Consider the following 22,123-nt stretch of genomic DNA (forward strand, 5'->3'; position numbering starts at 1 on the left):
GCACTTTTTATGAACAACGGAAAGTTTTATAAAAAAAATCTAAAAAATTTAAAACATTTAATTATTTGGTGATATTACAACTTTAGACGGGAAGGAAAAGTGCAACTGTTAATTGAGAGTCTCGACAATTTTTATTTGACGATAGTAATAAATATTAATTTTATTAATATGTAAATCTCATATATTTACAAATAATATTGTAATTATGAATAATTTTTTGAATACCTACCAATTCCCAGATTTTTTATTACTATAATTAAACTCCATGTGCTATGAGAAAAATTCGGGCGGTACGGTAAAATTCATTTACATGTAATTGCAATAAAAAAACAATAAAAAAATAACAGTTAACAATTAATAATGATTAAACCGGTTTTATTAGTTATTTAGTTGTATTAGTTAGGTTATACGTTTAATGACTGTCACCATTAACTAAACTTTGTGATGAAAACTGACTTTTGTCGAATTATCTTCAGTTGCCATCTAGGTAACCACGTTTTTAAATAAATGACACATATAAACATCACTATGAGTTGATCCAATAATATTCATAGGAATGACTCAATTTTCTCAGAAATTCTATTTAAATTCTTGTGCATGACTCAAAGACAAACTCTTTTCGGCATAAACCACTAATGGCAGCTGCATCGAAGAGCGTATAACTTAGATCGCAAGAAACACCACCATATCAAAAAACCTGTACCCCTGAAGTCTATTAAACACTCCCCCATTATTTTAATGGAACAACTTCTGGTACTGTACCATAGTTCAGTCTATCTAGACATCAAAACTCTAATCCTAGATTCAGCTTGTCATAGTAATGAAACTTAAACAGTAGTAGTATGTGGTCTTTGACTATTCAAATTTTTTTTCCAAATTAGTTTTTTCTGCTTAGGTTTACAGATTACAGAAGTCGAGCATGGGGTTTTCAAAGCTTTGTCTTATTCATGCTTTTCCAAACAAAACAAATATAGATAGCTCATGGCGTATGAGATTTATCATATTAGTGCATTCCTTTCGTCATTAACCAAGAATTTCCCTTGATTCTTACACTTGGATTTTGCAAAACAGTAGAGCTCACTGGACTAATACATGAACACCTAGTCATTATCTAACCGTATATTGACTGAGCTTAAGCGAAGCCTATCACTCGAGTATCTAAAAACAGTTTATGTATCCAGTGAAAAAACCAACTTATAGACTTGAAACTTTGCATGAAGCTTCACTTCAAAATGGGCAATATCGAGTTCGATGATGATGGAAGTTATTCCACAGCAATTTGACTGCGTAGTAATTAAAACATTTACATTACTCCATATGGGTAACCACGACGACAACGAGAAAATCGAAAAACAAATAATTTTTTTTTTGCAAACTGAGAAAAAAACTCATATGACATTTTAAATATGTGTAATATTAAACACATGTAAACGTCACTTACCAGTAAGATATAATTGAGAAATATTTCATCTGTAAGCTTTAATTTGTGTCATGGACCGTTCATTCCTTCTTCAAAGAATAGACACAAGTAGTTCTAGTATGTGTGTATGTCCAACAATGGAAGTTTGCTTACGCCTATCAACTCAGAAATTTTTTGTCAATTTTCCTACTTTTTTAATGCCGAGGTCTAAAAAAATTGACGATTGTTCCTGTCAGTTTATCCATAAGACATCTCAATAATTAAATGAGTCTACAAGACGTAAAATTTTGCACACAACCTCAGCGAAGCGTATCACGTGACACTTGGTGTGGTGTGATCTTGCTTTGTACAGTAATAAGGACAAACGAGGATATAATTTGTTTCAACTTATTATAATTAAACTTAATCTTAATTTATTCGGTTACTAATATAGTAGCAGTTGCACGAATTAATAGTTTAGTAAACACAACTTGTTAGATACACACAATACACGTACAATTACACGGTGTTGTGGTTCGTTGAAACAATACTTAGGGACTGAGTGTTATACCTTTGATCTAACGAAGTAGACCTGAACACAGTCTCCCTTATCTCACAAGCAGTACCCGCTGTTGCCAAATCCTGCTAAATGAACCGTACAATTGTAATGACGTCTATCATTGTATACGGTTGACAGTGACAGGTCAAACAAATCTGGAAGTGCCGTGCACGAGGCCCCCGGGTAGAGTGACCTCTGACCTTTATGGTACTTGTGAGATGCTGAAGGAAGTGGACATAACACATCCCTCAAGAGTTTCGGTCGCAGCTTTATTGAACGTACGCTATATTGTAATAGTAATTGCCCAACAAACTATTTCATGCCAGAATAAAATGTACTAAAATTGATTTCGACACACTATTTAAACCAGAAAAAGTTTCAGATCACATGTGTGCATTTAACATAAAGTGGGTATTGCTAAAACTAAAAATCTATTAACAAAGGGATTATTGCATTTAAAAGTCATCATAGACCCAAAACTAAATGCACTACACCTTATATTCCTCATACATCATGGAGAACCATCAGAAAAGGGAACTTTGTGACAGTTTGTCTAGAAAACGTTTTTGGCAAAAGATGGAGCCTGCGTTTACTGCACAGTAAACTTATTTACTCTAATATAGTTTTGCTAATAGATGAATTAATTAGATCCGTCTCTAACTAGGAGGTATAAGTAGTCATTAGAGTGGTGGTTACCGGCTGCGGCCGAGCGGCCGGACCGACAGATTGCTATTGGTGTGGTGGGCGGACGTTGTCCAGTTGATTACGGTCGGTGGTTTTGGTTGTGAATTAGTTTTTTGATGTCCTGGACACGACCAGTACTGAGTGCCGGACCAGCAGATTGCTATGTGGGTGGGCGGACGTTGTCAGTTGTATTACGGTCGGTGGTTTTGGTTGTGAAATTAGTTTTTGATAGTCTGGCTGGACAACAGAACCAGGTACTGAAGTGCCGACCAGCAGATTGCTATGTGGGTGGGTGGACGTTGTCAGCTTGGATTAACGGTCGGTGGTTTGGTTGTGAATTAGTGTTTGATGTCTGGACACGACCAGTACTTGAGTGCCTCGGACCCAGCAGATTGCTATGTGGGTGGCGCATGGGAGACGTTGTCCAGTTGATTAACAGTTTTGGGAGGAATTTTAGTCTTGTGCTCGAGTGCAGCCCTAATACTACCCTTCGATTCAAAAAAACCGAACGCTATCTGGTGTGGCGGGATTGCGTTTTACGTGCTAGCCGCTGAGATGAAGGCGCAAGAATCTCTTAACGACTTTAAACTCAACGATTTCGAATTTGCCGATTATTATTCACACATCAGCGTTATTTTCAAAAAACACGTTAAACAACAATATAACAACCTGAAAAACAAGGATAAGTTTTCCCTATTATTTTTTATTAATTTGGTAATTCTCCTTATTATTTAATTTACCCAATCACTTCAATAATAATTTAATTAATTTAAATGCTAGAATATAATTTTTCTAATAACAAATGTTATTCACAATGAATTGTTTTTTCATTGGAGTTTCTTCAATTTCACTCCAAGTTGTCCTCCTTCTTACTTGGGTCACTGTCCACTGGCATGTCTGTATCCGAACCAACTGATATAAATAAGGGATTCTATATTACTCGTATTATCCCAATCTGGGGTTCTGCGGCTGCATAGTCCCCTTTTTTTCGATTTTTCTTCTGACGTGCCTTGCACTTTACATGAGACCACCTCTTCTGCCGCCCATAAAGCGTTGATATCCTTGTCTTCCGTCATAGAAGCTTTAGCTTTGATACATAATAGTGAAAGATGTATTTCTCATAACCGACAATGATGTTGGACTATTTTTGTACGGCCCAAATTAACTCAATTGGATTTGAGGTTCTGGCTGGTATCGAGCGGAAGTCGTAAGATGTCATGACCCATGTAGTTGAACAGTTTTCGTCCATGGCGTACCGGACATTGCCTTGGTTTATATAGCTGCACAATGTTTTGGTAGAGTTCAAGGATAAAAGGATATATCGTCGCAGACGCATGGTATTCTCCCCTTTTTTTTTGCAAGCCACAACTTCATATCTTGCTTCCAACTTTTTTGAAGTAGGGAGCATTTATATCAATTTGTAAATGTTATGGTAGAGGCGCGTTTATCGACTACCATTAACTGAATTTGGTTTCTAAAATTGTCGGTAACCACTTTTTCCTTTATCCACTTCATAAAAATGTCCCCCATTCACATTGTCGTGGTAGTCTCCACTATGGTTGCTTGCTTTCCCAACATGTAAAAGCACTGGGCAAGAACCCTTTCTCTCCATCGCGCATGGATAATTTAGGCTAGTCTCTCGCCCTTGGAAATCGGCACGTGTAACCCTTCATTTGAGCCATTTGACCAAGTTTGGTTAGATACGTGAGACGATAGTATATAAGATCCGTCTAAATAAATTATGGGGCGTCCTTGCTCCCTGTAATTTTTTCAACGCTATCAAGTATGTTATCCTCTTCTCTCGGATTTCTGGCTTTTCAATTAATAATTTCCTATTGTTTGCCGTCCTTCTCCAAGTAAATTCCAGGTCCTTTAATACCCACCTAAAACTTTTCTCACAACCCTGGAAATATATGTTGTCCCTTAGCGCCTCCCTCAAAAGTTTTGCAGTCGGTATTCGATGTTCTTCAACATGGAAATTGTCAACTATTCTACGTCGTTGACGGTTTTTTGTTTGGTGTAGTAAAACTTGCCTCACAACATGTTACTAACCTCCAACTTGTTAAGTTAACTGTTTATTTTAGTCACAACTCGCTCTGACACTCAGTTGCTGCAGCAGTTCTTTGGCGAGCCTTTGACAACGGAATTTTAACAGTTTGATGGTCTGCCTCTTCCTTCATAAATGTATAAACATTACTCACAATTTCGCGAGCCTGACTATGAATAGGCTTTTGACTTTAACTCAACAGACATTATCGGTAAAAGCGAAGCACAAGCTACACTCAGCACTGTCACAAAACAGACTGATTATGGCGAGTGCGATGAGTTATTTGGGCCAATACGATTCCTGAAGGAGGGTTTTAACCATGAGTTTAAAGGAAATGTTTTCGGGACGCAGCGCATAATGCTACCCCGCCACCCCTCCCGCCCATCACCACACACTCCAGGTCACGCGCACAAGCTAAAGTCCTCGAACTGTACGGTCGGTGGTTTGGTTGTGAATTAGTTTTTGATGTCTGGACACGACCAATACTGAGTGCCGGACCAGCAGATTGCTACGTGGGTGGGCGGAGGAATTCCCCTTGTCTCATCAAATGCACAGCTGAGCGTACTGCGATGTTTTAGATACGCTCTCTGCACGAGGGCCAACCGAATTTTTTGCACATAACGTCGTACCATTTGTCCTTTTGTCAAGGACAATTATTGGTTCTTAAAATAATATCCGGTGACAATATCCGACGTCATGTTATCGTTTTTAATCATCCATCGTATTTGTACAATACTAAGGGTGGAATAATTAAGTTCTTGGTCCTTTTTAAAGACTGTCAGAACCAAACTCTGATATACCATGTTCACGAAGGTCGTTCATTGTATAAAAATATAGTGTAACTGGCAAACTTATGTATCGAAATGAACATATTAGCACACACGATTGGTCATATACGAGTATAATAAGAGATGAGAGTGGAGGGCAATACATACTGTAAAATATAGTCTGTCGTCCAAAAATCTTCTGATAATATTCAACTTAATAGTTTTGAACTACACATATAAATTGTTTTTTCCAAAAAAATACTAGGTCTTGAGTCATTTATGAGAGCCAAAGTCATTTGGCTAACTCTGATGAAATTGTTTTGATCATTTAATTCTTTTTAATTGTTTGGTACTTTTTACAAGCTGGATATTAATACAACCATTTTTATTTTGCCCAAATACCGACATAGGTACATGAATAAGCGATGTATCCTATGTAGAGAGTCTTTTATCCATTAAATAATATATCAGTGCGTTAACTCATTATTACGTTATGAATTATGCTGTGTCGGTTATTTATAAATATAAACTATGTAAAGGAGCATTGCAATGACAATCATAAAAAAGCCTTTTGTTAACGACGCTATACGTGGCATATAAAGGATTATTATAGATTCCACAATTTCGTACTGCCAGGTAATATCACTTTTGAAGTCTATCTTTCTTCGAATTGTAGTGTACGGACATTTTATATACCACATTTAAGTTTTTGTGTATTTATTAGACATTCTGACTCATTAGAGTTAACTCTAGTTATAATTTAACAGTCGGTTGTTTTTTGTATGAATATTTTAAATTGGAAAGCTTTGTAAAATTTACTTTATTTTAAACTATAGTTTTATACTACAACTTAAAGAACGAACACGTGGTCATTTTAACATTATCAAGAGCATACATTAGAATATTGCCAAATATGTGTAATGAATAACAATTAATATTGACAGTTTCAATGCTATCTCACTGTCAATAGCGCTGCAGATATTGCATTAAGTAACTCCCCAAGTTCAATAATACGATTAAATTAAAGTTAATTAAAACACTCGAGTCGATATTTGTGGATTAATCGGATTATCGTACCGCAAGTGTATGCGCAGTCAGATAACGTAAGGTCCATGATCCCGAGTCCCCAGATAACCTCGCCGCAGAGTATCTGACTGTCGTCGCCCAGAGGCGGAGAACGATGTTTGTGTTTGTTGCTCGTGTTGCTCTCGCTAGTCTCTCGCGATCGTGTAGTGCCGGTCCCACGGTGTCGACCGGGCTCGGGGAGCTGGAGGGTGTCGAGGATGTTACCGTGGAGGGGAAGAAGATCTACGCATTCCTGGGAGTGCCGTACGCGAAGCCGCCGGTCGGGAAGAACAAGTTCGAAGAGCCGAGGCCGGCACAGAGGTGGGTGGGATCGTGGCCCGCCACCCAGCTCCCTCGCGGAGTGTCCTCCAACACAATGCATGAACTACGACCTCCCCGACCTCGACCTCATCGTGGGTGACGAGGACTGCCCTCTACCTCACCATTTACACCCCCGACTGTCGTCAACTCCACGCTGCTCCCCGTCCTCGTCTTCTTCCATGGCGGGCGCCTTCATGTACGGCACGGGCAACATCTTCACCCCCCACTTCCTCCTGGACAGAACGGACATCGTCTACGTCTCCCGTCAACTACCGGCTGGGCCCTTTCGGCTTCCTGAGCACCGGGGACGAAGTCACGCCGGGAAACAACGGCCTGAAGGACCAAGTCCTCGCTTTGAAGTGGATTCAAGAGAATATAGGATCCTTCGGAGGGAACAGGTTTGAGGTGACCGTGTCCGGAATGTCGGCAGGCGGAGCGAGTGTCCACCTACACTACCTGTCACCGCTGTCGACCGGTCTATTCAAGAGAGGGATCTCGATGAGCGGGTCCGTCTTCAAACCCTTGGGTACTCGCCGAGTCACCGGTCGAGAAAGCCAAGCAGCTCTGCGGCTTCTCTAGGATGCCCCACGGACATGTCAAAACCGATGATGCAATGTTTGAAGAAGAGAAGGCCTGGCAGGAAGATACTCGCGCAGCTCACAAGTCCTTGTACTGGGCCTTGGCTGACCCAGCCCATCGCTCCTTTCGGGGTCGTCGTCGAAGCGGGAGGGTTGCACCCGTTCCTGGCCGAACATCCTTACAAGCTGATCGCTGAGGGTGCGGTGTCCGACCTGCCTTGGCTCGTCAGCGTCACGGCACACGAAGGTCTCTACCCGGGGCGCTTCCTTCGTGGACAGAGAGGAACTTCTGCACGAACTCAAAACGTCGTCAACTGGACCAAGATCGCCCCTCACCTACTGACTATAACTACACCGGTCCAACCTAGAACTTGGACATCGTCAGTGAGCACATCAGACAGTTCTATCTCCAGGATCAGGAGATATCCCTGGAGACCAGAGACAAGGTGATACAGATGATCGGAGACAGAATGTTTGTTGTCGACATGGAGAAGGCCGCCAGGGCTCAAGCGGCAGTCACCAAATCCCCCCGTGTTACTTCTACAAGTTCGCCTACCCCGGGAAGTACAGTATCTCAGTGTTCCTGACGAGGCATAACGTGACAGTAGGAGTGAGCCAACGCAGACGATCTTATCTACCTCTTGAGCCGACCCATCCTCACCCCTCTGGAAACAGAGGAGGACAGGGCCGTCTCACTGAAGATGATCAACATCTGGACCAGCTTCATCACCACCGGGAAACCGTCTCCTGATGCCGCAAACCCAGTGGGATCCTGTTGATTCTGATGTGGATCCGGAAACGAACTTTGTGTACTTGCTTATCAACTCTGGACAGGACATCAAGCAGCAGACGTCTCCTGATTTAGGCAACAGGGAGTTCTGGGACTCTTTGGAATTTGAAGAACTCCAAAACGTGGTCGGTTTAACGCCAGTTAAAGATGAGTTATAAATAACATCTGTGCTTATTAACATATAGGGTATTTAAACTGTTATGGTAAATATTATTTCAGAGTAAATAAGATGTAGTAAATCGAGTATTCTAAGGCTTTCAATTGTCATTTATGTCATTTAATATAGTAAACATTGCTAATTATTATTATAAATAAAATTGCATTTTACCTAAAATAATTACAATTTAAACAATTTGGTTTAAAAATTATTCACAGAAACTGTTTCTTAAAAATAAAAATATAAGTTTATACTAAGAGATTATTATTATTTGTAATATTTATTTACAATAAATAGTATTACTTAACATACACGAATGCTCTTTTATTCCTTACTGAATACTACAACATATATTACAAAATCTTGTTACTAGTTTGTACTACAATATAGTAAATTAACTGCTTTCAACAGTGATTTTATTATAACAGAGATTTTATATTAAAATTTATTCTTAATACTCTTTCAGTATATTTTTGGGCGAAATAATTGTATTTCTAAATGTATACAATACTATGAATATACATACATGTATACATACACAAAAATATATTACAATTTTTAATCTGCCAAACTCATTTATTTACCAATTCAATAATTAAGACATTAAAAACAAAATATTTGTATATTTTTGGAAATGAAATGTTTTAATATATTTTAAAAATTGAAATTAGATTTTTTTGTTTTCCAAAAGATTAGAAACAACGGTAACAGTAAACATTTATGTATTAATGTTGGTAATTTACTGTCCCATTCTAATTATCGGTTAGCCTCAATTGTAGTAAAAAGGTGAAAGTAATCTAATAGTACAATAAATGCGAAATTGCCTTTGTTTGCAAGAACGTAGGTAAGAAAAAGTTTGGGAGAGAGGGGTCAAGACAACTGATATTTTCCTGTAGTGGACATAGAGTAAGGTCCCATTTTGTCTTTAAAAAAGCTATTGGCCCATTTCTTTTTTGAGAACGATCTTTCAGCAGTACATGTCATTAATATTGAGTTATTTCAATACTAATAATCGTTTACTAAATATTTTTATTAAATATTTATTATGTTATAAAAATTTGCAAAGTTACAAGACTGTTATTTAAACTGCTATTTAAAATTTCAACACATCATAGTTGTATTTTGACAGAAGTAGACATCTCAGAGCTGTGTGTATATATATTTACTTGAACGGGAAAAGGGCAAAATCAATAACGGAACAAAAAAAAAGGCCGAATTAAATTACAATGACTATAAGTATACACTTTTTAACATACTGTTTTGATCATAGGATGAAGGCAAACAACAATGGTGCTGTAATTTATAACTCCAAACAGCAGAGCTCATACACGTACCCACGTATACACGTACTAACTAGCGTGCGAAGCCGCGGAGTACTTCTAGTCACTTAATATCCCCGTGAAAGTGATCGTCAACGAACAGATTGACATTATTTAAACCAAAGATTGGCAGTAAGACAATTGGAATCATGGTTTTTCATTATCAATATATATTTCAGAAATGAATATAAAAAATATATTGGCAATAAAAATTAAAATAACATTTTGAAAAATACTTATATGTAATACCAATTAAATCAGTTTTTTGTGAACTCACGCGTCGTTTATGAATAGGTCCAAATGTATGAGGTATCAAGCCACAAATATAAAAATTACACTTACAACTTTTAAGAAAAATTAATATTTTGAAACTTATTCGAATACGTTTAAAAATATATGATCTCAAGATAGCATGCAAAAAGATAGACATACGGGCAGAGAAACAGAATAAGAATGTTACAGCCCCTCGGGAAATAACGCTCCTAGCGTTCATCTAATCTGTAAATGTTTAGTGTTCCGACAATGTGTTGTCAAGAACACGTTTAATGAAATTAAACCTCACACTGAAATTAATATTATATTTGTTTTTCGATACTTGTTTACAATTCCAAGTTATAGTTTATATTTGAATATAACAATTATGATTATACCTGTATACACCTCTCAGTCGAGAAGGGTGCAATTGTGCTATATAATGTATCAAAGTAAGAAAACACTAAAATCAGCATGGTAAAGCAGTTCACAGTTAGCACAATGCAGCCAACAAGCGTTTAATTGTGGTCTATAATACATCAAAATATAAAATACTGTGACCCACATGGTAAAGCAGTTCCCGGTAGCTCAGTGCAGCCAATAAGCGTGTAATTGTGCTCTATAATGCATCAAATAGAAAAACACTGTCATCTCCATGGTAAAGCAGTTCCCGGTGGCTCATTGCAGCCAATAAGCGTGTAATTGTGCTCTGTAATGCATCAAAAATATAAAACACTGTCATCTCCATGGTAAAGCAGTTCCCGGTAGCTCAGTGCAGCCAATAAGCGTGTAATTGTGCTCTATAATGCATCAAATAGAAAACACTGTCATCTCCATAGTAAAGCAGTTCAGGGTAGCTCAGTGCAGCCAATAAGCGTGTAATTGTGCTCTGTAATGCATCAAAATATAAAAACACTGTCATCTCCATGGTAAAAGCAGTTCCCGGTAGTTCAGTGCAGCCAATAAGCGTGTAATTGTGCTCTATAATGCATCAAATAGAAAACACTGTCATCTCCATGGTAAAGCAGTTCCCGGTAGGTCAGTGCAGCCAATAAGCGTGTAATTGTGCTCTATAATGCATCACAATATAAAACACTGTCATCTCCATGGTAAAGCAGTGCACGGTAGTTCAGTGCAGCCAATAAGCGTGTAATTGTGCTCTGTAATGCATCAAATAGAAAACACTGTCATCTCCATAGTAAAGCAAGTTCAGGGTAGCTCAGTGCAGCCAATAAGCGTGTAATTGTGCTCTGTAATGTATCAAAATATAAAACACTGTCATCTCCATGGTAAAGCAGTTCCCGGTAGTTCAGTGCAGCCAATAAGCCGTGTAATTGTGCTCTGTAAATGCATCAAAATATAAAAAAACTGTGACCCACAATGGTAAAGCAGTTTTCCCGATAGCTCAGTGCAGCCAATAAGCGTGTAATTGTGCTCTATAATGCATCAAAATAGAAAAAACTGTCATCTCCATGGTAAAGCAGTTCACGGTAGTTTTAGTGTAGCCAATAAGCGTGTAATTGTGCTCTATAATGCATCAAATAGAAAACACTGTCATCATCTCCATAGTAAAGCAGTTCAGGGTAGCTCAGTGCAGCCAATAAGCGTGTAATTGTGTGCTCTGTAATGCATCAAAATATAAAACACTGTCATCTCCATGGTAAAGCAGTTCCCGGTAGTTCAGTGCAGCCAATAAGCGTGTAATTGTGCTCTATAATGCATCAAATAGAAAACACTGTCATCTCCATGGTAAAGCAGTTCCCGGTAGGTCAGTGCAGCCAATAAGCGTGTAATTGTGCTCTATAATGCATCACAATATAAAACACTGTCATCTCCATGGTAAAGCAGTGCACGGTAAGTTCAGTGCAGCCAATAAGCGTGTAATTGTGCTCTGTAATGCATCAAATAGAAAACACTGTCATCTCCATAGTAAAGCAGTTCAGCGTAGCTCAGTGCAGACCAATAAGCGTGTAATTGTGCTCTGTAATGTATCAAAATATAAAACACTGTCATCTCCATGGTAAAGCAGTTCCCGGTAGTTCAGTGCAGCCAATAAGCGTGTAATTGTGCTCTGTAATGCATCAAAATATTAAAACACTGTGACCCACATGGTAAAGCAGTTCCCGATAGCTCAGTGCAGCCAATAAGCGTGTAATTGTGCTCTATAATGCAATCAAAATAGAAAAAAACTGTCATCTCCATGGTAAAAGCAGTTCACGGTAGTTTAGTGTAGCCAATAAGCGTGTAATTGTGCTCAATTATACATGAAAATAGAAAATACTGCCAAAATTCATCCTCATGTACCGTAGATCATGCTGCTCACTATTCATTGGAACAGTTTTAATAGTATGTGATTCCTTAATATTGTTTACCGTCTTAATAATTATAAGTATATGAATATACCATTAGACAAAATTGCAACACATTTCGAATTTACATTGCTGGGGAAATTATAATATTTATGTAGTGTAATTAATATCTATTTCCCTTTGTTTTACATTGGAATATTAATCACATTAACATTAGTCCAATTTCGTTTGAATGAATCTAAACTGACATTGTTAAAAGAGGAGTTCTAACGCACCCTTCGACGAGTGATTTCGCGACCATATCATAAGTAAGAAAATACAGTCCATATTCGTGAAACTTTGTTGGTAACAATGCAAACCAGTTCTAATGAGTTTAAAACATTGTAAATAAAAGAACCCATTGAAAACTATTTTGGAGATTTATAGAAGTCAGCATTAATTATTTACAAGGAAATAATTACAAAAAAATATTTATGTTCTAGTTACGATTTCGTAAGCTTACTGAAGATTCAACTGAATAAGCCAGGTTGAAATTAGAAACCATTAACTTCAATTAACTTATGTCGGGGAGCAGTCTGCGTCAAGCATATAATTGGGTAAAGTTTTAATTACAATTCCAGAAATTATATTTAAAAGTTGTCTTTAGTTTTAATTAAGAGAGATGCTACTTCTCCATTTGAGAACTCACAGTTTGGTAAATCTTACTTAAATATTTATAATATTCTACAGTTCGTCGTCAAACTTTACGTGTTTTGTGAATTAGTCTTGCAATATTTTAGCACATCTTATGATATTAATTTAGTTTCACTTATAGTTTGCTCACATTTTTATTTCTTTGTCATTAAAGTATAAATTTATAAGCGACGAAATGCTTTATCTTTGAGATAACACAAACAGAGGTAATGAAGTGAGTGAAATCCAGGCGTCGATGATAGTCTTTACATTCTAATATCTAGCTTTCCAGCAAACTAAAAAGGTGCATGTTATAAAAAATTCAAATACTCTTAGCATTGATGAATCGATAACAAGCAGATTTTTATTCCAACGTTAGCAACATTAGCAAATTCTGCTGCGTAATTGATAACCAATACCTGTATTTTTTTTTTAGTTTTATCCTTAAAACAAACGTTATTCACTTGAAGAGGCTTAATTATTTGTATTTTAATTAAGGTATGTAAGTACAACTTGAATACATCTCTGTAATTATAAACATTCCTTTTTTCTGCACTGGTCATGTAGGAGTGAGGACCATCTGCGAGCTGTTTCGACTAACAAGATTTTGGTTCAATATCGTATCAAAAATACAATATTCAAGATGCTTTAATTACAAGTACGTATTAACGTGGGATTCCAACAAAATAGTAAAGTTAGTTTTTGGGTGGCCAACAAAACATATGGCAAATAAACATTTTTAATAGTAAACTTAAAAAATTAATTGAATGCTTATAGAAATCAGTGCTACAAAATTAATGATAGTGTATTATCGTCAGAAAAATGTATAGTATGATAAACGTATTTACAATAATTTTACAAATAGTAGTATAGTAAAGAATACCGGTAACATTTATTGAAGAAAATCGTTGCCTTTATTGTAGGTAGCTATTACTAGGCATATTTCCTGGAAATACCAAAAACCTAGTAAAAACACTACGATTCTAAGTTTCAATTTTCACCCAAAAAATTTAAACATGTATACGAAACAAAATACGAATATTAACATATTTCGGTTCACACCACGACCAAAACAATTATTACACAACTATATTCTTGAAATATTTCAGCCCCGATATGCCATTTTCAGTCAACAGATGTTAAAACCCGAAACTGCCAATAACACGCATCCGTCTGTACAGGGGGCGGAGCTTAATCGTGATTGGCTGACCAACGGACCAATAAAACCAAAATTGATTAATTTTATCACGGACTATACACAATTATCTTCTTTATATATTTCAACCTCTCTGTGCCATCTTTAATCAACAGATGTTATTCAACCGAAACTGCCGATAACACGCATTCATATGTATAGGGAGCGGAACTTGATTGTAATTAAAAGCTCTATTTAGACAGTTTGACGGCATCTACTTGCTGAAGTATTTTCTCTCTGGATTGTTTCCAAGGTTTCTTTTATTGTCGTTTGATAATAGTTAGAAATATTTGCAAGTGGTTTTGCTTGTCGAATTCGAATGCACGTTTTAAATCTATGTTCTTCTACGGACTTCCCATATCCTAGCGTTGCGTGGGCCTAACATCTTAACTATTTCGTGTAGATATTGACCTTTGTATATTCTCAATTTAGAGTACATGGGGTACAGCCACTACATGGAATTTTGTGAACTCCGGGCGTGCACAGTGGAATAGTGCTTTTCAACGGTCTCAAAATGTTCTTCAGTTTCGAGCGAGCTTGAAAACGAGTAGTTTTGATATTACGTCTCTTTAAGATCCTTACTTTTTAATCAACAGCTACTCGGATGTAACGCAGACCCGGTAAGTTTTCGAGCGGGCTTGAATACGAGTAGTTTTTTATTACGTCTCTTTAAGATCCTTACTTTTTAATCAACAGCTACTCGGATGTAACGCACACCGGTAAGTTTCGAGCGTGCTTGAATACGAGTAGTTTTGATATTACGTCTCTTTAAAGATCCTTACTTTTTAATCAACAGCTACTCGGATGTAACGCAGACCGGTAAGTTTCGAGCGGGCTTGAATACGAGTAGTTTTGATATTACGTCTCTTTAAGATCCTTACTTTTAATCAACAGCTACTCGGATGTAACGCAGACCGGTAAGATTCGAGCGTGCTTGAATACGAGTAGTTTTTATATTACGTCTCTTAGATCCTTACTTTTTTAATCAACAGCTACTCGGATGTAACGCAGACCGGTAAGTTTCGAGCGGGCTTGAATACGAGTAGTTTTTGATATTACGTCTACTTTAAGATCCTTACTTTTTAATCAACAGCTACTCGATGTAACGCAGACCGGTAAGTTCGAGCGTGCTTGAATACGAGTAGTTTTGATATTACGTCTCTTAAGATCATTACTTTTTAATCAACAGCTACACGGAATGTAACGCAGACCGGTAAGTTTTTCGAGCGGGCTTGAATACGAGTAGTTTTTATATTACGTCCTCTTTAAGATCCTTACACTTTAATCAACAGCTACTCAGATGTAACGCACACCGGTAAGTTTTCGAGCGGGCTTGAATACGAGTGGTTTTTATATTACGTCCTCTTTAAGATCCTTACTTTTTAATCAACAGCTACTCAGATGTAACGCACACCGGTAAGTTTCGAGCGTGCTTGAATACGAGTAGTTTTTATATTACGTCTCTTTAAGATCCTTACTTTTTAATCAACAGCTACTCGGATGTAACGCAGACCGGTAAGTTTCGAGCGTGCTTGAATACGAGTAGTTTACATTACGTCTCTTTAAGATCCTACTTTTTAATCAACAGCTACTCGGATGTAACGCAGAACCGGTTAAGTTTCGAGCGGGCTTGAATACGAGTAGTTTTGATATTACGTCTCTTTAAGATCCTTACTTTTTAATCAACAGCTACTCGGATGTAACGCAACCGGTAAGTTTTCGAGCGGGCTTGAATACGAGTAGTTTTGATATTACGTCTCTTTAAGATCCTTACTTTTTAATCAACAGCTACTCGGAATGTAACGCGCGACCGGTAAGTTCGAGCGGGCTTGAATACGAGTAGTGTTTGATATTACGTCTGCTTTAAGATCCTTACTTTTTATCAACAGCTACTCGGATGTAACGCAGACCGGTAAGTTTCGAGCGGGCTTGAATACGAGTAGTTTTGATATTACTTCTCTTTTAGATCCTTACTTTTTAATCAACAGCTACTCGGATGTAACGCAGAACCGGTAAGTTTCGAGGCGGGCTTGAATACGAGTAAGTTTTTTGATATACGTCGTCTCTTTAAGATCCTTACTTTTTAATCAACAGCTACTCGGATGTAACGCAGACCGGTAAGTTTCGAGCGGGCTTGAATACGAGTAGTTTTGATATTACGTCTCTTTAAGATCCTTACTTTTTAATCAACAGCTACTCGGATGTAACGCAGACCGGTAAGTTTCGAGCGGGCTTGAATACGAGTAGTTTTGATATATTACGTCTCTTTAAGATCCTTACTTTTTAATCAACAGCTACTCGGATGTAACGCAGACCGTAAGTTTTCGAGCGGGCTTGAATACGAGTAGTTTTGATATTACGTCTCTTTAAGATCCTTACTTTTTAATCACAGCTACTCGGATGTAACGCAGACCGGTAAGTTTCGAGCGGGCTTGAATACGAGTAGTTTTGATATCTTTAAGATCCTTAACTTTTTTAATCAACAGCTACTCGGATGTAACGCAGACCGGTAAGTTCGAGCGGGCTTGAATACGAGTAGTTTTGATATTACGTCTCTTTAAGATCCTTACTTTTTAATCAAACAGCTACTCGTATGTAACGCAGACCGGTAAGTTTCGAGCGGGCTTGAATACGAGTAGTTTTGAATATTACGTCTCTTTAAGATCCTTACTTTTTAATCAACAGCTACTCGGATGTAACGCAGACGCGGTAAGTTTCGAGCGGCTTGAATACGAGTAGTTTTTTGTTATACGTCTCTTTAAGATCCTTACTTTTTAATCAACAGCTACTCGGGATGTAACGCATCGACCGGTAAGTTTCGATTCGAGCGGCTTGAATACGAGTAGTTTTGATATTACGTCTCTTTAAGATCCTTACTTTTTAATCAACAGCTACTCGGATGTAACGCACACCGGTAAGTTTCGAGCGGGCTTGAATACGAGTAGTTTTTATATTACGTCTCTTTAAGATCCTTACTTTTTAATCAACAGCTACTCGATGTAACGCACTTTTTAATCAACAGCTACTCGGATGTAACGCAGACCGGTAAGTTTCGAGCGTGCTTGAATACGAGTAGTATTTTTATTACGTCTCTTTAAGATCCTTACTTTTTAATCAACAGCTACTCGGATGTACGCCGACCGGTAAGTTCGAGCGTGAATACGAGTAGTTTTGATATTACGTCTTTTTAAGATCCTTACTTTTTAATACATGTAAACGCAGACCGGTAAGTTTTCGAGCGGTGCTTGAATACGAGTAGTTTTTTTATATTACGTCTCTTTTAAGATCCTTACTTTTTAATCAACAGCTACTCGGATGTAACGCAGACCGGTAAGTTTCGAGCGGTGCTTGAATACGAGTAGTTTGATATTACGTCTCTTTAAGATCCTTACTTTTTAATCAACAGCTACTCGGATGTAACGCAGACCGGTAAGTTTCGAGCGGGCTTGAATACGAGTAGTTTTTTGATATTACGTCTCTTTAAGATCCTTACTTTTTAATCAACAGCTACTCAATGTAACGCAGACCGGTAAGTTTCGAGCGGGCTTGAATACGAGTAGTTTTATATTAACGGTCTCATTTAAGATCCTTACTTTTTAATCAACAGCTACTCGGATGTAACGCAGACCGGTAAGTTTCGAGCGTGGCTTGAATACGAGTAGTTTTGATATTACGTCTCTTTAAGATCCTTACTTTTTAATCAACAGCTACTCGATGTAACGCAGACCGGTAAGTGTTCGAGCGGGCTTGAATACGAGTATTTTGATAACGTCTTTAATCAACAGCTACTCGGATGTAAACGCAGACCGAGTTTCGTTTCGAGCGGGCTTGAATACGAGTAGTTTTGATATTAACGTCTCTTTAAGATCCTTACTTTTTAATCAACAGCTACTCGGATGTAACGCAGACCGGTAAAGTTTCGAGCGGGCTTGAATACGAGTAGTTTTGATATTACGTCCTCTTTAAGATCCTTACTTTTTAATCAACAGCTACTCGGATGTAACGCACACCGGTAAAGTTTCGAGCGGGCTTGAATACGAGTAGTTTTGATATTACGTCTCCTTTAAGATCCTTACTTTTTTAATCAACAGCTACTCGGATGTAAACGCAGACCGGTAAGTTTCGAGCGGGCTTGAATACGAGTAGTTTTGTTTTATATTAACGTCCTCTTTAAGATCCTTACTTTTTAAATCAACCAGCTACTCGGATGTAACGCACACCGGTAAGTTTCGAGCGTGCTTGAATACGAGTAGTTTTTATAATTACGTCTCTTTAAGATCCTTACTTTTTAATCAACAGCTACTCGGATGTAACGCACACCGGTAAGTTTCGAGCGGGCTTGAATACGAGTAGTTTTTATATTACGTCTCTTTAAGATCCTTACTTTTTAATCAACAGCTACTCGGATGTAACGCACAGACCGGTAAGTTTCGAGCGTGCTTGAAATACGAGTAGTTTTTATATACGTCTCTTTAAGATCCTTACTTTTTAATCAACAGCTACTCGGATGTAACGCAGACCGGTAAGTTTCGAGCGTGCTTGAATACGAGTAGTTTTTATATTACGTCTCTTTAAGATCCTTACTTTTTAATCAACAGCTACTCGGATGTAACGCAGACCGGTAAGTTTCGAGCGGGCTTGAATACGAGTAGTTTTGATATTACGTCTCTTTAAGATCCTTACTTTTTAATCAACAGCTACTCGGATGTAACGCAGACCGGTAAGTTTTCGAGCGGGCTTGAATACGAGTAGTTTTGATATTACGTCTCTTTAAGATCCTTACTTTTTAATCAACAGCTACTCGGATGTAACGCAGACCGGTAAGTTTCGAGCGTGCTTGAATACGAGTAGTTTTTTATATTACGTCTCTTTAAGATCCTTACTTTTTAATCAACAGCTACTCGGATTGTAACGCAGACCGGTAAGTTTCGAGCGGGCTTGAATACGAGTAGTTTTGATATTACGTCTCTTTAAGATCCTTACTTTTTAATCAACAGCTACTCGGATGTAAACGCAGACCGGTAAGTTTCAGAGCGGCTTGAATACGAGTAGTTTTTATATTACGTCTCTTTAAGATCCTTACTTTTTTAATCAACAGCTACTCGGATGTAACGCAGCACCGGTAAGTTTCGAGCGGGCTTGAATACGAGTAGTTTTGATATTACGTCTCTTTAAGATCCTTACTTTTTAATCAACAGCTACTCGGATGTAACGCACACCGGGTAAGTTTTCGAGCGGGCTTGAATACGAGTAGTTTTGATATTACGTCTCTTTAAGATCCTTACTTTTTAATCAACAGCTACTCGGATGTAAACGCAGACCGGTAAGTTTCGAGCGGGCTTGAATACGAGTAGTTTTTATATTACGTCTCTTTAAGATCCTTACTTTTTAATCAACAGCTACTCGGATGTAACGCAGACCGGTAAGTTTCGAGCGTGCTTGAATACGAGTAGTTTTGATATTACGTCTCTTTAAGATCCTTACTTTTTAATCAACAGCTACTCGGATGTAACGCAGACCGGTAAGTTTCGAGCGGGCTTGAATACGAGTAGTTTTGATATTACGTCTCTTTAAGATCCTTACTTTTTAATCAACAGCTACTCGGATGTAACGCAGACCGGTAAGTTTCCGAGCGGGCTTGAATACGAGTAGTTTTTTGATATTACGTCTCTTTAAGATCCTTACTTTTTAATCAAAGTTTTAACCCAAATTTTTTAATGCACTTTTGCGGGGGAAAACGTACTGCAGGAGACAAATAATTAATTTATTGCAGAAAACGGGAATGTCAATGTTTTTATTTCATTTCGTCTTGGGAGGGTGTTTAATTTAAAAATTTTTTTATAGCCTTGCAGCAGGGAATAAATTTTTTTCCCCATAACGAAAAAAATTTCAGTAAAATTTTTAAAACATATTTTAAGGGCTGGTTTGTTCCGAGTTAGGAAAAAATAAGGGGGCCCTTTGGGAAAAGCGTGCCCCCCCAAAAAAACTGGGGAAAAAAATTTCAAAAAAAAAAAAAAATAAACTGCCATTAATTTGGGAAAAACCCAAAAAAAAAAAAAAAAAAAAAAAAACATTTCCAGCAAAAATAAAAATTTTGCGCCCACGGTGCACCCCGTAACAAAAAAAAAAAAAAAACAAAATAAATATAATTAAATAAGGGACAATAAAAATTAAAAAATAAAAAAATATAAAAATTAAACAAAAATAAAAATTTTTTGGGTTAAAAATTTAAATTATCGGGGACGGCAGTAGAAAAAATTTTTAAAATGGAAATTTTTTTTTAAATGGGGGGGGAAAAAGGGGTTTTTTGGAATTTCTGGGGCCCCACTATTTTTGAAAATTTAATTTTGTTTAATTTTTTTTACCCGGGGAAAATTTAAAAAAAAAAATATTTAAAGCCAATTTTCGAAGGAGGCGGGGGCTTGTTCCCTCCCGAACCAATTAAAAATGAAATCCTCCCCCCTTTTTGGTTTTGAAAATAAAATAAATTTTAAAAACTGGTAGGTTGGCCCCCCCCCAGGGTTTAAAATCTGGCAGCCGCCCCTGACCCCAGTCCTCCAAGTTTTATATAAGAAGTAAAAAAAAAAAACCCCCTTTTTAAACCCAACCCCTTTTTCCCCAAAAAAAAAGAAGGGGGGCACTACACCCGGGGGGGGGTTTGGGGGCCGGTCCCCAAAAACGCTGGCAGGGCGCGGGCATTCCTTTTTTAGTTTTTCGGGCAACTGCCGCACCTCCCCGGGCGGACTCACCCGGGGGCCCCCCAGAAAAAACCCCCCATAAAAACCGAGTATTCCAAAACAACCCCTACTAAACCCGAGAAAAAAAAAAAAACTTAAAATTTTGTTTGCCAAAGTTTTAATTTAAAAAATTTTAAATTTTAAAAATTAAAAAAAAAAAAACAATCTGTAACTAACAGTACCTTTTAAGTATTTAAAGAATTTTTCCCCCAAAAAAACCCCCCAAAACACCAAGTTTTAAAAAAATACCCTTTGGGGAAATATTAAAAAAATTTCAAACCAAAAAATTTTAAAATTTAAACTTTATTTTTAGGCTTTTGAACCCCAATAAATGATTAAGGGGTAACAATTACTTTAATATTTTCGGGGATTTTAAAACATTTTTTATTAAAATTTAATTTTTCATTTTGCTATTAAATTTAATTGTAAAGGGAGGCCCCAATAAAAATTATAAAATTTTACAAATTAAATAAAAAAAATACATTATTTCCCAAAAAACAAAAATTAAATTCTAATCGTTCACGCTAAAAAAAAAAGGCAAAATTTAAAAAAAAAAATTTAAATCATGGGGTTGCCCCCCCAAAAAAGCAGCAAACCAAAACGAGGTAAAAAAAAATTTACAAAGTCTGTTTTTTCTCGTTTTTTCCCAAAAAAAAAAACAAGGTGTGGACACGGAAAAAAAAAAAATTTTGTTTTCCCCCAAAAAATCAGTTTGAAAACACAAAAAGCGAAAAAAAAAAAAATTAACTTGCATAGTAAATTAAAAATTTAAAAAATTTTTTGGAAAAGTACGAAAGACAGGAACGAACACTTTTGCGAAAACGAAACGTCCCAGGAACACCAAAATTACAAAAAAAAATATATAAATTACTTATAACTAAAATTTCGATAAATATGTCTGGGTGGGGGGGAAAAAACCCCCCAAATAAATAAGTTTAAAAAAAAGTGGAAAAGACCCAAATTTCCTGCCGAAAAACGGTGAATTAGCCAAACCATGTGGAACGGGAGAGCAGAGAAACAAACAGCAAAAGCAGTAGCTTCTCCCCCAAGTGTCTGACCGCTCCCAACGTAGCCGGGGGCCCGGGGCCGGTGAAAAACTGGTTTTGGAAAAACTAGTCAAGGTCAACCAGCTGACCTAAAAACCCAAAAATCCCAAACCCGGCAGAAAATAAATTTTCTCAGACGGAGTGATTCCCCCACCGACTGAAAAGGGGGGGCCGAGGGGGGAAAATTTAAAAAACAAAAAAAAATTTTCCAAACTGAGCCCCGGCT

General features: G+C 37.4%; 1 protein-coding gene and 1 pseudogene across 1 annotated transcript; both read left to right on the forward strand.

The window, feature by feature from the left end:
* The first annotated feature begins 6,612 nt into the window (after nt 1-6,612).
* On the forward strand, nt 6,613-7,450 carry LOC124372809 (annotated as a pseudogene).
* Nucleotides 7,436-8,003, forward strand: LOC124372810 (venom carboxylesterase-6-like). Its single transcript, XM_046831216.1, has one exon. It carries the CDS (start codon nt 7,436-7,438, stop codon nt 7,868-7,870), a length of 435 nt encoding a protein of 144 aa, XP_046687172.1. The 3' UTR covers nt 7,871-8,003.
* Nucleotides 8,004-22,123: the final 14,120 nt, after the last annotated feature.

Source organism: Homalodisca vitripennis, unplaced genomic scaffold, assembly GCF_021130785.1.
Source record: "Homalodisca vitripennis isolate AUS2020 unplaced genomic scaffold, UT_GWSS_2.1 ScUCBcl_4094;HRSCAF=10039, whole genome shotgun sequence".
NCBI classification, from domain to species: Eukaryota; Metazoa; Arthropoda; class Insecta; order Hemiptera; family Cicadellidae; genus Homalodisca; species Homalodisca vitripennis.

What these genes read in the sequence shown, in the direction of transcription:
- LOC124372810 (XM_046831216.1), top strand. Translation starts at nt 7,436, where the DNA reads ATGTCAAAACCGATGATGCAATGTTTGAAGAAGAGAAGGCCTGGCAGG.